We start from the raw sequence: 16,625 nt of genomic DNA on the forward strand, positions 1-16,625 counted from the left end.
GTTTGGCGAAAAAAGATTGTGAAATTAGGAAATTTCCTTACCAATCTTTTGATGGATCACGATGTGTGGCAGGTTAAGTTTAAATTTATTGATAAACATTAATTCGCTGTTGCTAGACGGAATTGCGGGTATTTTCCTGGTACATGAGAAAATTGAGATGTAAACAAATGATTCCCAAGTTATTACCGTTTATATTCATTTATTTATCTGTCGCTAATAAAATTATGTTTTATTGTATCTTAAATGAGCGAGCGTTTAAGCACTACAAAACCTATCGAAGGATTACAGATTGCCCGGAGATTAAAAATAAAAAAAGCAGAAGAAAAAATCAGCGAAACAGTAGTAGCATCGGATTAAGCAATCCAAACAAGTTTTCAATATATATATATATATATTTTTTTTTTTATTCGTTTTTATGCTCACCGTATTTATTTAAATATATATCGCTATTCTAGGATGGTAGTTAATCAACATATGGGATGTATGTAAATAAGAAAATTATAATTCATTAATAAATCAAGAATAACTTTTTGAAAACATTTAGATGTATTTGCGTTTATTACTTAAGTACTCGTTATAACAGTTTTAGTTACTATTTTTTTTGCATCATATACAGTAAAATAGAATTCCTCAAAAATCGATTGTTAATTTCTGTTTAATTTTTTTTTTTAAAGAAAGAATACACCTCTTTGCTTTATTATTTCATTTCCTGTCTTTTTCATTACCTCAGCTCTACTTTCTTCTTATTTAACTTGGTACTATTTTGCTACACCCAACCCTAATGTCACATTTTGAAAGCAAGCTATCCTCAACCAACTACTTATAAAATGGTCCAAATCAGCGAGGTTAAGGGAAATGGCCGTGATAATAGGATTACTACACATTCACATATCAAAGGTTTAGGCCTAAAAGAAGATGGAACTTGTGAATCTGTTGGTGGAGGTTTCATTGGACAAGAAAAGGCTCGTGAGGTAAGCATTCCTGATAATTCTTTAATATAATGTATTCTAATATATTTTCTTAGGCTTGTGGCATCATCACTGATTTAATCAAGTCTAAAAAATTTGGTGGTAAAGGTGTATTGTTCGCTGGAGGTGCTGGTACTGGTAAAACAGCACTGGCCTTGGCGATTGCCCAAGAACTTGGTCCTAAAGTTCCTTTTTGTCCTATGGTGGGAAGTGAAGTCTACTCTAGTGAAATAAAGAAAACTGAGGCTTTAATGGAAAACTTTCGAAGGGCCATTGGTCTTCGGGTAAAGGAAACAAAAGAAGTGTATGAGGGTGAGGTTACAGAAATGGTTCCCGAAGAAGCCGAAAATCCTTTGGGCGGTTATGGAAAAACCATTTCACACGTCCTTTTGGGCCTCAAAACGCATAAGGGTACCAAACAGCTCAAATTAGATCCTAGCATTTACGAATCTTTACAAAGAGAACAAGTGTCAACCGGGGACGTTATTTACATAGAAGCCAATACAGGTGCCGTAAAGAGAGTGGGTCGTAGCGATGCGTATGCTACGGAGTTCGATTTAGAAGCGGAAGAATATGTTCCTATGCCTAAAGGTGAGGTACACAAGCGGAAAGAAATTGTTCAGGACGTGACTCTTCATGATTTGGATATTGCCAATGCCCGCCCTCAAGGAGGACAAGATATAATGTCTATGATGGGTCAGTTAATGAAGCCCAAGAAAACTGAAATCACCGATAAGCTTCGTGGTGAAATTAACAAGGTTGTCAACAAATATATCGAACAAGGAATCGCTGAACTTATTCCTGGTGTCTTGTTCATCGACGAGGTTCATATGTTAGACATTGAGTGCTTTACTTATCTCAACCAAGCCCTAGAAAGCACTATTTCTCCTATTGTTATCTTTGCCTCTAATCGAGGCATTTGTACCATTCGGGGTACTGAGGATATTCAAGCTCCCCATGGTATTCCTACGGATTTGCTTGACAGATTACTAATAGTTCGCACACTCCCCTATTCAGAGTCAGAAATTCGTTCCATTTTGCAGATACGTGCAAAAGTTGAAAACATCATCCTTACTGATGAGTGTTTGGACAAGCTGGCTCAAGAAGGTTCTCGTACTAGTCTCCGTTATGTTATACAACTGTTGACACCCGTTAGCATTATTGCCAGTTTGCATGGTAACAAAGAGATTGGTGTACAAGATATCGAAGAATGTAACGATCTTTTCTTAGATGCTCGCCGCTCCGCTCAAGTTGTTAAATCATCTTCAGGCTTCCTTCAATAAAAATATTATCCTTAATAACGATCTACCCTTACTTATTTCAACTTTTTGGTTATATGCGAAACTAGCTAGATTTACACAGGTTGTGAATATATATACCTTTTTATTTATAAACTTGTAAATTTTTTTTAAGCTTAACCAATTTCTTCTTTTTTTTATCCAGTTATATTCCTTCCATTCCGGCATTTATTTATACTGTAATCATTTATGAATACCTAAATAAAAGTCAGGATCAATGAATTTATTTAGAATTCAATACCTCCTAGGGTTTTTTTACATGCATGGAAAGACTGTATGAAGTACTTTGCAAAAGCTGCAATCATTCTGTAAATAAACTTAAAATATTATAAGAAGGTGAGTTCTTTTTTTTTTTTTTTTTTTTTTTTAAATTTGAGTTGAATGCTATTTATAAATCTTCTGTTCATTTTTGATTCCTACTTCCACGAAAGGACAAGCTGCCACTTGAGATAAGCAAGTGCTAAAGAACGAATAACAGGCAAAAAACTTCAACAGTAACTTCATAAAGCATGATAGACAAAAAGAGTAATACAACATTTGTAATACGCGGAAAAAAAATTCCCCATCTGCGATAACTGTTTCGTCGTCATTTTAGAAATTGATTATTTACATTGCAACACCATCGATTGAGCAATTTTATCAACACACACAGTACTCTTAGCGCACAGTAAGCAACCCCGTTTGTTATGATATATTAATATGCCTCGTTAGTTCGTCAATATACCACTTTACATAAGTGTGGCCAAAGTAAAGCAATAATGACGAGACCAGGAGGAAGGGCAACCCAATATAAGTTGAAGAGAAGACTTTGAATGCTTAACTATTAAGTGTACAAATGGCAGTTTTATCAAGAATTATGAAACCTTACAGGGCCTTTCAAAGGCTTCCTTTTGAGCTCAAACCTCTGGGTTAGTTACTGAGAAAACCGAATTTGTCAAATCACTAACGAATTTTAGCAATCCTCATTGGAATTGCTGGGTCCACTGCAATATTTACCATGGGATATAAGATTTATTCTGATCCTGAAGTATGTACAATTATTTCCAAACTTCTATTACTATTTAAACAACGGCCACTGACCTATATTTACAGATTCGACGCTCACCAAGTTGGGTAGCACAAACACAACAAAAAGAAGAGACAAAAGTTAAGAAACCGCAATTTCATTAAGTGCTGTTAAAATTAGTCTTTTAATGTTTAGTGCGTGGTTGTGTGTTTAATTGAGCAAATTTTCAAAGCAACTTTAGGCCTTCGTTCCAAAGTAAATGTCTCCAAAATCGCCAAGACCTGGAACAATGTATCTAAATCATATGTGTTAAAGATTATTCATGAATGAAATAGCGATCAACTTTGTATTGACCTCATGAACACTTGTAGTGTATCGTGCACATACCCATTGTTGTCGAGTCCCTCATCAATTACGGCGGTAACTATACGTATATTGGGGAAACGATCGTGAACATTTTTCAACCCTTCAGGCGAGGCAATTACATTGAGGAAAATGATTTGTTCTTGTTTGCAACCCATGTTGATAAGAATTTCCATAGCACAAATAGCAGAGCCACCAGTGGCTAGCATGGGGTCCAAAAGTAAGACATAGCGTTTAGAAATATCTTCGGGAAGCTTGATGTAGTGTAACACAGGTTTATGAGTTTCCTCATCACGCTGTATCAAAATTTTTCCAATACGAACAGAACGACAGCATTCACGCAATCCTTGTTCCATACTTTCGCCAGCTCTCATAATGCTAACGCCGCAAATACGACCATCAAACATTACACCCTCGTATTCAGCATTTTGAGCAGTCGTTACCTTAGCTGAAGACACTGGCAAGTGGTTGAGGCCCTCTTCAACAATTAAACGAATGATTCTATTGGCATAAAAAATAAATTCAGACTAAATATCATGTTAGCAGGGATAACAGATTCAACAAAGAATACACGAGAAGTTGTCGAATGTACTAACTGATAATGAATGCTTCCTATCATCCACTGATAAACATTTATCTCCCCATTAATAGAGGAAAAAGCTAAAATTTCTTGGACATATTAACACATTCATTTCAATTAGTTCTTAGACCTTGACTCAGTAATCTGTTGTAAACTGAACGCGCATACACGAGGTTTCGTTTTATCACGAATGATGGTAAACAACCCTTTTAATTGATTTGTCTGATTTAGTACGTACACATTTCCATGCTCAGGTACCAGCGACATCTTTTTGACGATGTATGCTTAAATATCTACCTATCAAGTTGTTTACCAAGTAAATGGTAAAAAGTAAAAGCACAATAACACATTTGCTTTTAAGCTATCAATAGCAAAATGAGTTTTATCAACCTTAGTATATTTCGTTAAACATAAATAAAGATTTACAACATCATTTCATAATAACATAATTATGATTAATGCGTTACTTAGCGCAGTAAAAGATTTCTACTCTAGCAGGCTTGGCAAAATTAAATAAGAATATCAATTAACTATTGAACATATTTTAGGGCAAGTTGATGTTTTTAAATGAATTACTGCTTATATTTAAGAATGAGAAAGACAGTACAAATTTTTGAAGCACACATTCATACAATTGGACTCCATGCAGCTTACAATCTTAATTGGATTTCAATGTTTTTTACTTGTAATTCTCAATTCATCCAACTGTATTCACAAGAAACCAAGAAATGAGTTGTATTGTAAGGATTTTTAAATCAAATGCAGTAAGAACACATGAACATATTTTCATATCTCTTTCATTCTAGACATTTTTTGTACATGGAGAATACAATAAGTACAAGGTCGAAGTCAACCACACTCTAGGCACTCGTAATTCTTAGCCTGTCATAGTGAACAGCGATTCTACCAAACCAAAAACAAAGCAATGAAATGGCTATCTTGCCAATGAGCAAGATATCACACCCATATTGATGGTACATCCGAATACCAACAAATAAGCTTAACACTATCGTCCAATTGTCGGTTCATCAGATGGAATCTCGAAATTCGTATGTTCGACGTCTTTAAAAAGGACAAATATATACAAGAGCATGCCTAGATTTGTATACACTAAGCTCGTCCGGTTTTGCCAAATACAGCGTCTTGTTCATTGCAATGTAGTTAATACCTTCTTATCGCTTCAGAGAAATCTCTTAATTGAAACGACTGAGCATCAACGAAAATAAGATCACCATAAATGAACGGAAACTTTCAACATTTAAGCTCTGAAAAGAATCTTCCTTTTGCAAGTTAGGCCAATAGCAAAAAATCATTCCTTTTCTTCCTCATAAGCTGCTTCAGGGGAATAGGCTTCTTGATCATTTATATTATCAACCTCTTTAGCTTGATTTGCAACAGCATCACAAGCATCAATCCAGTCGCTGTATACGTCGATGGGTGCCGAAAGAGCTTGATAATGTTAGTAAATAAGTGTACAAGAAAATTTCATAAAAGAACAAGAAATAAGAAGATAAAGAGACGATATAAAAGAAATTAACCGCAATATTAATCGTAATAATTTACGTGCCGCTATTGAAATAAAACACCTCTTTCATACCTGTAATTAGACATTGATGACTCTGACCACAAATTTTGCAGTGTAGATTTCCAACTCCTGATTGTTTATCACTATCAAAGTGTTAAAAAAAATGAAAGTAGTTAATAAGCATACAGACTACAGCTCACACTTTTTTCGTGGTTGCAAAATAGGCACGTAAACTAGTAAAGTTAGTAAATTTCGTAATTAAACTATAACTCACAGTCGTATCTAATGGGGGTGCCCTTCTTTTGGGTTTCACTTTTGCTTTTGCTTTTCTTTTACCCATTTGCAGAATCTGTTTACGTTTTGCAAACTGCAGATTCGTATTAGCGGGTTCACATTAGCACTCTCATCCTTAGGAAGGGTAATGCGGAAACTCATGTAATTTCGACACTTGGTAAGAGACGGTCTTATTTAATTTTAATGAATTAAATGTTTAAATATGATATTCTTATTGAGTTTACTGATGCACATTTGTTTCTAGAGTTCTTTCTATTCATGATGATACTTTGCTGTATGAAACGCAAACGTAGGCATACCAGTCTTACAAACGAAGCCAGATCCTCCATAAGTAAATCTTGCACTCTTTCTCGCAACGTAGTTGACCTTCTATGGTTATTTTGTAAATGCGATAAAACTCTCATTGACTAACTAGAAATTAACGTAAAACATAATTGACTTCTCAGCATTCACGTGACGCCGATTAATTTGGAATTACTGAAACATCTTAGCATAGGCCTTTTGTTGGCGCTTCTTATAATCTTTTTTCTTTTGACGAATTTCTGCAAGCTTCTTTGAAATTGCAGGATCGTTACCAGCCTTAGCAAGTGCTTTCTCTGATTCTTCAAAATTCTTCAAGAGACCTTGAGCACAACCCAAACGATAGTATGCTTTCTGTTTCTCTAACTCAGTAGAGTTACTGGCCTCAATTACAATGTTGGCGTTTCGAATAGCTTCCTGAGGTTTGTTCTGCTTCAAAGCTACAAGGGCAAGGTTTGCGTATATGCTGTATCGTAAAGCATTATACTCTTTCCAGAAATCAGGGGATTCCTTAGAGTCATCGTTGGGAACAGGGTATTCCATTAGGTAGCGCAAAGCTTTTTGCCATTTGGCAACGGCTGTATCCAAATTTTGCTGAGCAAATTGCTTGTTAGCAATTCCCTTTAAGTCGCTAGCAATTTTGAAAATGGCAGTCTCGGACTTATCACCCTCGTAATCATCAGGAAATTCTTCCAGAGAATCACCAGTAACGTCTGGCTTTGGTGCCTCAATCTGATCCTTTGTGCAAGTTCCACATTCTTCAATAACAACAGGTACAACCGGATCGTCATTTTTGGTCTCCAAATTTTCAATGGTACGAACAGTAGATTTTCCTTGAATTACCTTGCCAAAAACAACATGCTTTCCATCCAAATGAGGGGTGGGAACAGTAGTAATGAAGAACTGAGATCCATTGGTATTAGGGCCGGCATTGGCCATGGAAAGCAAGAAAGGCTTATCATGCTTGAGCTCAAAGTTCTCGTCCTCAAACTTCTCGCCGTAGATGCTTTCTCCACCCGTTCCATTACCACGAGTAAAGTCACCACCTTGAAGCATAAAGTTCTTAATTACTCGATGGAACCTTGAACCTTTGTAGGTTAAACAACGGCCATCCTTCTCAAACCCATTACACAACGAAGCAAAGTTTTTGACAGTTTTGGGAACTACGTTGTCGAAAAGTTCAAAGTAGATTGTTGGTTGAATTTTACCATCAATGCTAATTTTAAAATAGGCGTAAGTACTCATTTCGTGCAAAAAAAAACAATGATCGTTTTTAAGTAATGATATTTCACTGCCAGTCTCCTCAGTGTATTCACACCACAAAGTTGCTTTAAGAAGAAGAATGAATAGCGATTTTACGCAGACGAAATATACAGATCTGTGCAAACTATTTAGTTTTAGTTATTAAAAAGGTGGTGATTTATATTTGCAACCTACTGCGAAGAGATTTTCTACGAAACTTCTAGAAACATACTGTATTAAAAAAATGCTAGCAGAAGAAAATTTGACTTTTTATTAGACCAAAAAATATTTATACTTTTTTCAATTAGATTGCTTCTTCGTTAAAAATTCATAAAATACCTGATTTAAGTTAGCACACACGGACTATAAAGAAATATAAGTGCTGTTGAGTGAAGTCAACAATGTATTTAAATTTTAAAACACAAAATTGTGTTTCCTAATAGTTTTAAAACATATTTCGATGAAGTCTTCAGGCAATGTAATTACTTACCGATTTGTCAATTGAAACATTTCCAACTGACTTCAATCTCTTTTTCCCTTCCTTTTGCTTATTAAGTAGCTTTTGCTTCCTTGTTACATCTCCCCCGTAGCATTTTGCTGTGACATTTTTTCGAAGAGCCGAGATAGACTCCCTGGCGACTACTCGGTTGTCGATGACAGCTTGAAGTATTACTTCATATAGTTGTTTAGGAACTAACGGCTTCAACCGTTGAATCCATTCACGGCCTCGCTGAAGTGCAAGCGAGCGATGCACTATAGAACAAAGAGCATCTACAGATTTTCCACTCATAAAAATTGATAGTCGCACCAAATCAGCAGGAACGTAATCCGATTCTTCATAATCTAAGGTAGCGAAACCACTTGTTGTCCCTTTTAATCGACCAAAGAAATCTTCAACCAGGTGAGCAAGAGGTAATTGATATTTTATCATGCATCGCGATTCGGACATATAAGTGCAGTCCTTTTGGAGTCCTCGACAAGATTCACACAACTTGATAACATCTCCTAGGTACTCGCTCGGTGTTATAATTGTTGCATCGACGGTGGGCTCTAAAAGCTCAGATATACCTTGATGATTTGTTGGAAATAGATTAGGATTCGATATTACTTCTTCCCTTCCATTTTTATATTTTATGCGATACGGTACTGTGGGAGAAGTGATTAATAATTCCTTTCCATATTCATCCTTTAATCTGTCAATAAAGACAGAAAGATGCAACGTTCCAAGAAAACCTAAACGCCATCCCATCCCAAGAGCAGACGAGTTTTCTTTTTGTACATTAATAGCACGATCATTAAGGGCCAATTGTTCGATGTTATCATTTAGTCTCTCGTAATCCGAGCCATCCAAAGGAAAGGCGCCAACATAAACCATTGATTGGGGAATAGAGAAACCAGGTAATGCTTCAACATTAGATCCGATGGTTGAATATGTATCCCCGACAATTGCTTCATCAATATTTTTCATATTCCAGATAATATAACCAACTTGTCCTGCTCGAAGACGCGAAACTTCGGTCATGTCAGGATACATAATTCCAACTTGTTGTACTTCATACTTTCTACCTGTGTTTACACTCATCACCTTTCCTCCTTTTTTTATAAAGCCCTCCATAATTCGCACCAATCCTATAACTCCCTGGTAGCTATTGTACCAACTGTCTATCAACAGGCAGCGTAACGGAGCATTTTCTGACCCCTTGGGAGGAGGAATTTTTTGTATGATTTCCGGTAGAATTTGTTCGACATTTTTTCCCGTTTTAGAAGAGACTAGGATGGGCTTGGACATAGGGATATCAAAAGTTTGCTGAACTTGAATCAAAGTTCTATCCACATCCGCAGTTGGCAAATCAACCTTGTTCAGAACTGGAATTATGACCAAGTTTTGGGAAAATGCCATATAAAAATTTGACAACTAAATAATACGTTAGCTTAGAGTTAATATATTGATACCTAGGTTATTTGATGTTGCTTTGCTCATCATCGAACCTCATATTTCATACAGTTTGTGCTTGTATGCCTTGAGAGGCATCAACTAATAAGATACATCCTTCACAAGCGGCCAAACTATGCATGACTTCGGCACGAAAGTCAACATGCCCGGGCGTATCGATTAAATTTAGTAAATATGATTGTCCATGATAATAGTAAATCATGCTGCAGGTCTGCGCCTTAACTGTTATTCCTCTTCGCCTTTCTACTTCCAACTTATCCAAAAATTGATTTCTAAAGTTATGTTCATTAATGACACCGGTGAGTTTTAGTATGCAGTCACTCAGCGTTGATTTCCCATGGTCGATATGAGCAATCACAGCCCAGTTTCGAACTCTATTTTGTGGAATTCCTCTAACAACTTCTTGAATGGAAGGCTTGTTATCCTCGGATGCTAGCTTTCTTGAGGCATAAGAAACAGAGAAGAAGCGCCATCTTATTTTGAACGATGAACTCTTTAAACAAGTCTCTAAACTAAATGTTCTAGAGAGCCTAAAAATACTCATGAACACCAAAAAAATCTTTGTTCAAGGTTATTCAATAAAGTATACGTTAAATTCATTAACTAATTACAATAGCATAAATTCAGGCACCTAGATGAGCTAACCCTTTTTTAAATGTTTATACGGAATAAAAAAATAAATAAACCTCAGTAGGTAGATGGTCCAAGTTGCAAATACGAGGGCTGCTCAATTGCTAACTTTTTTTATACTGAGTGAACTCAAGATAAAGAAAAAAAATGGAAGACGAGAATCGCAAAAATACTAGATATAGCTCAAAAGAGGGGCAAATTAAAAAAATTCAGAAAAAATTTTATGTCTTAAAACTATTCTATTCAATAAATGCAGAATGATTCTTAATTGTTTCTATAATATTTACCCTTAAAATCAGCTTGTCAAACATTTGTAAAAAAAAGGAAAAATGAAGAAAAGTTGATAGAAAGAGACTTAATTCTGTAATTTTAAAAGTTGACACTACACTTTGGTTTGTGAGTTACTTTTGCAGCGAAAAGAGTCAATTCATACAATCGGAACTACTGTCAGAAAAGAAATTGAAAAAATTTGAGCCTTCAATACTCTATACTGAAAAATAAAATCTTGGTTAGTTGATTTCACATCCATAAACGCTTTTCAACTGGCTGAAATCAAATATAAACATAACCATTAATACACCAGTTTTGAAGCTGTTTCAACCTCAAAAAGTACCAATTGACATTGTTAAAAATTTCTTTACTTTGTAAGAATTGACAGTGCTTGCTTTGAAGAATTAACATGGAATATTTCGAGTGGTACCTATATATATATATATATATATTCACAATTATTAGTTAGAACTATCGCTTGAATTTTGATGTAGATTTTAAACTCAGCAATAAGATGATGATAAAAGTAATTCAAATAAAAGAAATGATTGTAAACTATTATTTTCTTTCAAATACTACCATCCTCATATCCCTACATACATTGTGAAACTGTTACCTCCTTCTTTGTCACCCACATAATAGCACTCGTGCAACCGGCACACCTTAGCTTTAATAACTTAGGAGAGATCTTTGGTAACAAGACTACTTTTACCAACTCCAACAAAGTTGGGTTACATGAGTATAAACATTAGGTGGTTGTAATTTACCTGAATTTTGGGAAGTATAATTAGTCAAAATGTCGGCGCGAAAGTTGCAAGGTAAAGAAGATGATATGTCACGAAAATTTGACATTAACTGGTTTAGTGGAAATTGAGAAGACCTTTAAAAAAGTGACTGATGGGGTAATGAATTCGGCAATAAATTGCTTTTAATTATGATTGCATTTTACTTACATTTGGAAAAGATTGCGATTTTTGACGAGGTTTACGAAAAGCTAAGCGCCAGTAATAGCGTCTCTCAAAAAGAGAAACTAGAGGGTGATTTGAAGACTCAAATTAAAAAACTACAACGTCTTCGTGACCAGATTAAGACTTGGGCTAGCAGCAATGATATCAAAGATAAAAAGGCCTTGTTAGAGAACAGGCGGCTTATTGAAGCTGTATGTACTGTAATTAGATGCAAACAAGCTCTTTAACTAACATATCTATGCATTAGAAAATGGAGGAATTTAAAGCTGTTGAGCGAGAGATGAAGATAAAAGCTTTCAGTAAAGAGGGCCTTAGCATCGCTTCCAAGTTGGATCCTAAGGAAAAAGAAAAGCAAGATACTATTCAGTGGATTTCCAATGCTGTAGAAGAACTAGAACGGCAAGCAGAATTGATCGAAGCAGAGGCGGAAAGTTTAAAAGCTACATTTAAAAGAGGTAAAAAAGATTTATCTAAACTTTCGCACTTGTCAGAATTGGAATCTCGAATTGAGCGACACAAATGGCATCAAGACAAACTCGAACTTATCATGAGGAGACTGGAAAACTCCCAAATTTCTCCAGAGGCCGTGAATGATATTCAAGAAGATATAATGTATTATGTAGAGTGTAGTCAATCAGAAGATTTTGCTGAAGACGAAAACCTCTATGACGAGCTTAATCTAGATGAAGCCTCCGCCTCTTATGATGCAGAGAGGTCCGGTCGTTCCTCATCTTCTTCTCATTCCCCTTCTCCTTCTGCATCCTCTTCCAGTTCTTCGGAAAATTTGCTTCAGGATAAAGCAGAAGCTGAAGAAAAAGTTTCTGCAGATGCTTCCGTACAAGACATTGCAGAAAAAGAAAGTCTTGATGCTGATAAAGAGTTGGCGACTAATGACCAAGAAGATGATGAAGAGGAGAATCAGGCTGAAACCCAAAAGGATGGTGCTATTTCCAATAATGAAAACATGCAATCTGAAGTTCAAACAACCAACCCTTCGGCTTCTACCTCTGCAGTCACCAATATTACAAAACCAACGCTTATTCAGAACCCTTCTACTCCGCTAAGTGTCTCCAATTCGAAAGTTGCTTCTCCCGAGACTCCAAATGCAACGCATACTGCTCCCAAAGTTGAGATGAGATATGCTTCTGCTGCAGCGGCAGCGGCTGCAGCGCTGGCGAAGGAATCTCCCAGTCACCATTATATTATGCAACAAGTTCGGCCTGAAACCCCAAACTCTCCTCGTTTAAATTCTACAGTAATTCAATCTAAATGGGATAGTTTGGGCCACACAGCCTCTCCAAAAATGCAAACGCAACCCGTTCGATCTGTCTCTCAAAGTAGCGCAACTACAGAAACAAATGTTAAGCCTACGAAAGAGGAAAATGCTGATGTGCCAGTATCATCGCCAGACTATCTCAAGGATTTAGTTAACGCCCTAAATACTTCCAAGGAGCAGCACAAAGGAGCGATTGACAAAGAAAAGCTAACCGAGGCCCTTAACATTAGTTGCGTGTACGTTCCGGATGCTACAGATGCTGCCAAACCGCAATATTATATTCCTAAAGATCCTTATCCTGTTCCTCATTATTACCCGCAGCAACCACTCCCTTTATTTGACTCTTCTGAAATGACTGAGCTTGTTGATCCTGATACTTTGTTTTATATGTTTTATTATCGACCTGGGACTTATCAACAGTATATTGCTGGTCAGGAATTGAAAAAGCAAAGCTGGAGATTTCACAAAAAATACACCACGTGGTTCCAGCGCCATGAAGAGCCAAAGATGATCACAGATGAATTTGAAAGTGGTAGTTATCGATACTTTGATTTTGAGGGAGATTGGGTGCAGAGAAAAAAAGCAGATTTCCGGTTTACATATCAGTACCTAGAAGACGATGACGACTGGACACGATAATTTGAACAGCTCAACGCTTGTATTTTAGGTACTACTTAAGCATTGTTTTCAATTGTTATTTATAGTTAGATAATCATTAATCGAGCATGCCGGGCATCTTGGGAACACACATTACAATGTCACAAGGGCAATATACGAAATGAACTTTTTAACCGAATGTGTTGATAAAGTGAAACTGTATTACAAATAGAAAAAGCTATAAAAAAAAAGAAATTGGTAATTTGAAGATACAAAAAACTAATAAATTCAATGCATAAATAGAATCTAAGTTGATGTTAGTAAACAGTAAAAAAAAACAATGTTTAAACTAAATATTGAAATCAGGGACCCCAGCGTATTTGGTGTCCAGCAAAATAATCATCATTTCTTTCGACAATAACGAAGAGATGAGACGGGTGCCAGCATATTGTTCATCATCATTCAATACGTAGTCCAAATCAAAAGACTTACCATTCAAATGTCAAATACAAATGAGAAAAGGAAAAATGAAATATATCATACATGTATGGCCCGCAGGCAACGAAAAATCAAACTAAGTTAGTTTGAAGCACCTGAGGGTAAAGTGAGTATGAAAACATTATTCTATGCACTGCATGAAGGAAATACGCTCATAAACTGTGAACTATTTCTGATTAATAGTGCAAACTTCTTTTTAAAACAACTGGTTTTTTGAAGAGAACTAAAAAATTTGATTTAACAAGGATGGAACCCAAAAAAGTTTAAGCGTTATCGAGCAAAAATGTTTTATTGAAAAACTATGTCAGAATAAAAAACAACCTCAATAATTTATAATATCACATCGGTAAAGACATGCTTAGCAATAGTTTGTCGCTCAACATAATTGCTGTCAATATATATACATTAATTAATGAAGCAGTCACAAGCTTTTACTCTACGCTGCTGCGTCTAAAGATAACATAAGTAACAAGCTTTGTTTATAAACTGTTGCCAGCACTCGATAAAAAGTAATAAGTTTTGTAAATTACTAGGCTAAATACTCAATGATTATATGTTCAAATAATGTATTCTATTAAAGTAAAATTGGCTATTTATCTTATGGGATTATAGGTGTTTCATGAAAAGCAATTTTTTTCTTCTTTTTCTAATTGCACAAAAGATGCGACACATACATTGTTAAGCAAAGGGTTTATTATCTTTTTGTATATCCATGCTGGTTGGAAATGTTATGGTGGGTGTAAATTTAAAGAATATACTTTTTTTTCTCGTTAAAATAATTATGTGGAAGTCTATTCCTCTTTTTTATATACGATTTGTCCATCGGTCATAAAGAAGCAGCCACGGGAATCCTCCTTCCAACGTTGCCAAGCTTCAGCAACTCGCTTCCTTAAGCTTTGATCCTTTGCATCATCATCGTCAAGACGCTCATTTGAATGTAAGACACGTTGGATAAACAATCTGCTTACCCACTTTCTAGTTTCTTCGTCTGCAAAACACCAGGTTGAAGCAGAAGAATGAATGTTTTCTGCAACATATTTGGCATCAATTGCCCATCCTCGTAAGCTTCTACCAGCAGTTGGATTAGTCCCATGCAAATTTATTCGTGCTTGGGATTGTAATAGTAAATCATGTTCGTATTCTTTAGGATAAACACATGCAGAAAGTAAATCTGCTTCTTTACAACAAACATATCCACCAGGCTTTGTTACTCGTTTCAATTCTACTAAAGCAGCAACCGGATCTTGCAAATGAACTAGAACTTGGTGCGTATTCACAATGTCAAACGTATTATCTGGAAATGGTAACTTGTAGATGCTGCCCAAGCGGAATGAACAGTTATTAATTTTTTCTTTCTTGAGCGTTTCTTCCTTTCTAAGTGCTTCTTCGGCCTTGTCAAGCAATTCTTGAGATGGCTCAACGCCAATTACTTCACCTTCAGGAACATACTTGGGGAATCCCACTGTAATAGTGCCAGGTCCACATCCAACGTCCAAAATACGATCTGTTTTCTTAACATATTTTAGCATATATGTCGAACACGTCTCTGGAGTTCTCCAAGCATGTGTTTCAGCAATATATGAATCAACACCGTTGGCATAGTACAATTGATCCGTCGGCTTAGACATATCTCTTTCTTGCTATATAAAGGAGAGCGAAAGAGTAATCGACAGTAGATTATTAAGAAAAAGAAAAGTTAAGTGTCTCCTTATTACCTTAGCAGTTTGCTACTTTAAGTTAGCAACTTTTTTAATGTTCTTAGCAGTTGGAGGTAAAGAGTAGATGTATAAGATATATCGTGATAGACTAAATGGATATAGATGGCTTCCAAGTAACAAATTCTAGACTTACGCCTCAAAAGAATAATTATATTAGACCGCTGAGTATGTTTTCACGCATTAAATGCTTTTAGAGCCATGCAAGGCTGTGTCATTATCCTTTTTTATAGCATTGCGCATGAATCTTACCTAAATCATGTTCCACTATTCATTTAAAAACTACGCTGCAGAATTGCTTAAAATATCAAACACTGCATATAGTAATAATTATAAGCACTACCTATTTATAACAATAAATATTACAAGGAACTTGATGCTTACCAAATTCTCGAAACATTTTTAATGCCAAAAAAAAAATTAAAATTAAAACATTCTAACTCTATTTTCAATCATACAATCTAAGCATCTTAAGACTATGCTATCATTATAAGTCCATCGTCAATCGCCTCTGATCTTCTGTTGTGAATTGCGAAGTGAAGATTGAGCATTACCACAACACACTCTGCAAACACATTGTGCAACCGATATATGAAAGTCAACTTATTAATTAGAAACATTCAAGAGTAGTTATTATAACCTACAGAATTTTTAACGTATTAAAAACAATTTACAGTTACAAAATGCTCGTGATATACAATGTCAGCAATACTACACTACGCTATGATATACTACGTTGCGTATCACTATAGATCATATGTTGGAATACTAGCTAAGATCCGTTTATTGATAATCACGGGTAACTATCCGTCTATATACATAAATACCCGTTGATAACAACTATTTAGAAATATTATAAATAGAGTTACAACTGAACCTTGTTCCTCAGTTCAGTTATGAGCTATCTCGGTGACCGATACTAACAGACTTCTTATAACAATAAATATACATTGTTAGTTAACATACCGCATACCGCTACATTGTAGATCGCAAGTAAAACTCACCACAGTTCTATTTATCGTTAAAACAGATATCAAACTGCGTAGCTAACATACAAACCTAAATAGCATTATATACTGTCTCGAGATAGTTCATCGTAAAAGTAGATTACGGACTACGTAGGAAATAATTTATTTCTAAT

At 35.6% G+C, this 16,625-nt stretch overlaps 9 protein-coding genes, 6 long non-coding RNA genes and 1 other non-coding gene across 16 annotated transcripts, besides 1 other annotated feature; 7 read left to right on the top strand and 9 right to left on the bottom strand.

Moving 5' to 3' along the window:
* Positions 1–143: 143 nt before the first annotated feature.
* On the top strand, positions 144–455 carry SPOM_SPAPB8E5.08 (uncharacterized protein; the record flags this gene model as incomplete). Its single annotated transcript, NM_001020210.3, has 1 exon — positions 144–455. One exon carries the CDS (start codon positions 144–146, stop codon positions 453–455), a length of 312 nt encoding a protein of 103 aa, NP_594782.1.
* A 232-nt stretch (positions 456–687) lies between these two features.
* SPOM_SPNCRNA.4217 lies at positions 688–2,318 on the bottom strand. The gene has a single exon (NR_193578.1). It is a non-coding gene; the product is annotated as a non-coding RNA (long non-coding RNA).
* On the top strand, positions 811–2,629 carry rvb1 (chaperone, AAA family ATPase Rvb1). The gene is made up of 2 exons (NM_001020211.3): positions 811–971; positions 1,025–2,629. The coding sequence occupies exons 1-2, from the start codon at positions 828–830 to the stop codon at positions 2,249–2,251; spliced, it is 1,371 nt and encodes a 456-aa protein (NP_594783.1). The 5' UTR covers positions 811–827; the 3' UTR covers positions 2,252–2,629.
* Positions 2,346–4,540, bottom strand: SPOM_SPAC1B3.01C (uracil phosphoribosyltransferase). Its single transcript, NM_001020213.3, has 3 exons — positions 4,384–4,540; positions 3,660–4,162; positions 2,346–3,567 (listed from the first exon to the last, which is right to left on the bottom strand). Exons 1-3 carry the CDS (start codon positions 4,480–4,482, stop codon positions 3,510–3,512), a joined length of 660 nt encoding a protein of 219 aa, NP_594785.1. The 5' UTR covers positions 4,483–4,540; the 3' UTR covers positions 2,346–3,509.
* min8 lies at positions 3,102–4,702 on the top strand (the record flags this gene model as incomplete). The annotated part of the gene is made up of 3 exons (NM_001020212.3): positions 3,102–3,174; positions 3,223–3,293; positions 3,359–4,702. 3 exons carry the CDS (start codon positions 3,102–3,104, stop codon positions 3,434–3,436), a joined length of 222 nt encoding a protein of 73 aa, NP_594784.2. The 3' UTR covers positions 3,437–4,702.
* Positions 4,703–4,735: 33 nt separating this feature from the next.
* SPOM_SPAC1B3.02C (Elf1 family transcription elongation factor) lies at positions 4,736–6,109 on the bottom strand. Its single transcript, NM_001020214.3, has 4 exons — positions 6,015–6,109; positions 5,927–5,973; positions 5,813–5,883; positions 4,736–5,664 (listed from the first exon to the last, which is right to left on the bottom strand). The coding sequence occupies exons 1-4, from the start codon at positions 6,078–6,080 to the stop codon at positions 5,525–5,527; spliced, it is 324 nt and encodes a 107-aa protein (NP_594786.1). The 5' UTR covers positions 6,081–6,109; the 3' UTR covers positions 4,736–5,524.
* A 21-nt stretch (positions 6,110–6,130) lies between these two features.
* Positions 6,131–7,866, top strand: SPOM_SPNCRNA.1036. Its single transcript, NR_149878.1, has one exon. It is a non-coding gene; the product is annotated as a non-coding RNA (long non-coding RNA).
* Positions 6,418–7,727, bottom strand: wis2 (cyclophilin family peptidyl-prolyl cis-trans isomerase Wis2). The gene has a single exon (NM_001020215.3). It carries the CDS (start codon positions 7,577–7,579, stop codon positions 6,509–6,511), a length of 1,071 nt encoding a protein of 356 aa, NP_594787.1. The 5' UTR covers positions 7,580–7,727; the 3' UTR covers positions 6,418–6,508.
* guf1 (GTPase GUF1) lies at positions 7,822–10,266 on the bottom strand. Its single transcript, NM_001020216.3, has 3 exons — positions 9,580–10,266; positions 8,067–9,491; positions 7,822–7,915 (listed from the first exon to the last, which is right to left on the bottom strand). The coding sequence occupies exons 1-3, from the start codon at positions 10,072–10,074 to the stop codon at positions 7,877–7,879; spliced, it is 1,959 nt and encodes a 652-aa protein (NP_594788.2). The 5' UTR covers positions 10,075–10,266; the 3' UTR covers positions 7,822–7,876.
* On the top strand, positions 7,887–10,448 carry SPOM_SPNCRNA.1037. Its single transcript, NR_149879.1, has one exon. It is a non-coding gene; the product is annotated as a non-coding RNA (long non-coding RNA).
* On the bottom strand, positions 10,401–10,867 carry SPOM_SPNCRNA.4218. Its single transcript, NR_193579.1, has one exon. It is a non-coding gene; the product is annotated as a non-coding RNA (long non-coding RNA).
* Positions 10,868–10,969: 102 nt separating this feature from the next.
* On the bottom strand, positions 10,970–11,437 carry SPOM_SPNCRNA.4219. Its single transcript, NR_193580.1, has one exon. It is a non-coding gene; the product is annotated as a non-coding RNA (long non-coding RNA).
* not3 (CCR4-Not complex subunit Not3/5) lies at positions 11,135–13,576 on the top strand. The gene is made up of 4 exons (NM_001020217.3): positions 11,135–11,248; positions 11,295–11,332; positions 11,395–11,589; positions 11,646–13,576. Exons 1-4 carry the CDS (start codon positions 11,227–11,229, stop codon positions 13,311–13,313), a joined length of 1,923 nt encoding a protein of 640 aa, NP_594789.2. The 5' UTR covers positions 11,135–11,226; the 3' UTR covers positions 13,314–13,576.
* snR90 lies at positions 13,471–13,958 on the bottom strand. Its single transcript, NR_197149.1, has 2 exons — positions 13,764–13,958; positions 13,471–13,577 (listed from the first exon to the last, which is right to left on the bottom strand). It is a non-coding gene; the product is annotated as a box H/ACA small nucleolar RNA snR90 (small nucleolar RNA).
* Positions 13,959–14,285: 327 nt separating this feature from the next.
* Positions 14,286–15,577, top strand: SPOM_SPNCRNA.4220. The gene has a single exon (NR_193581.1). It is a non-coding gene; the product is annotated as a non-coding RNA (long non-coding RNA).
* Positions 14,319–15,549, bottom strand: SPOM_SPAC1B3.06C (UbiE family methyltransferase). The gene has a single exon (NM_001020218.3). The coding sequence runs from the start codon at positions 15,395–15,397 to the stop codon at positions 14,561–14,563; it is 837 nt and encodes a 278-aa protein (NP_594790.1). The 5' UTR covers positions 15,398–15,549; the 3' UTR covers positions 14,319–14,560.
* A 607-nt stretch (positions 15,578–16,184) lies between the features above and the next one.
* Positions 16,185–16,536: an LONG TERMINAL REPEAT.
* The last annotated feature ends 89 nt before the right edge of the window (positions 16,537–16,625 follow it).

This window comes from Schizosaccharomyces pombe (assembly GCF_000002945.2).
Source record: "Schizosaccharomyces pombe strain 972h- genome assembly, chromosome: I".
In the NCBI taxonomy this organism is placed as follows: domain Eukaryota; kingdom Fungi; phylum Ascomycota; class Schizosaccharomycetes; order Schizosaccharomycetales; family Schizosaccharomycetaceae; genus Schizosaccharomyces; species Schizosaccharomyces pombe.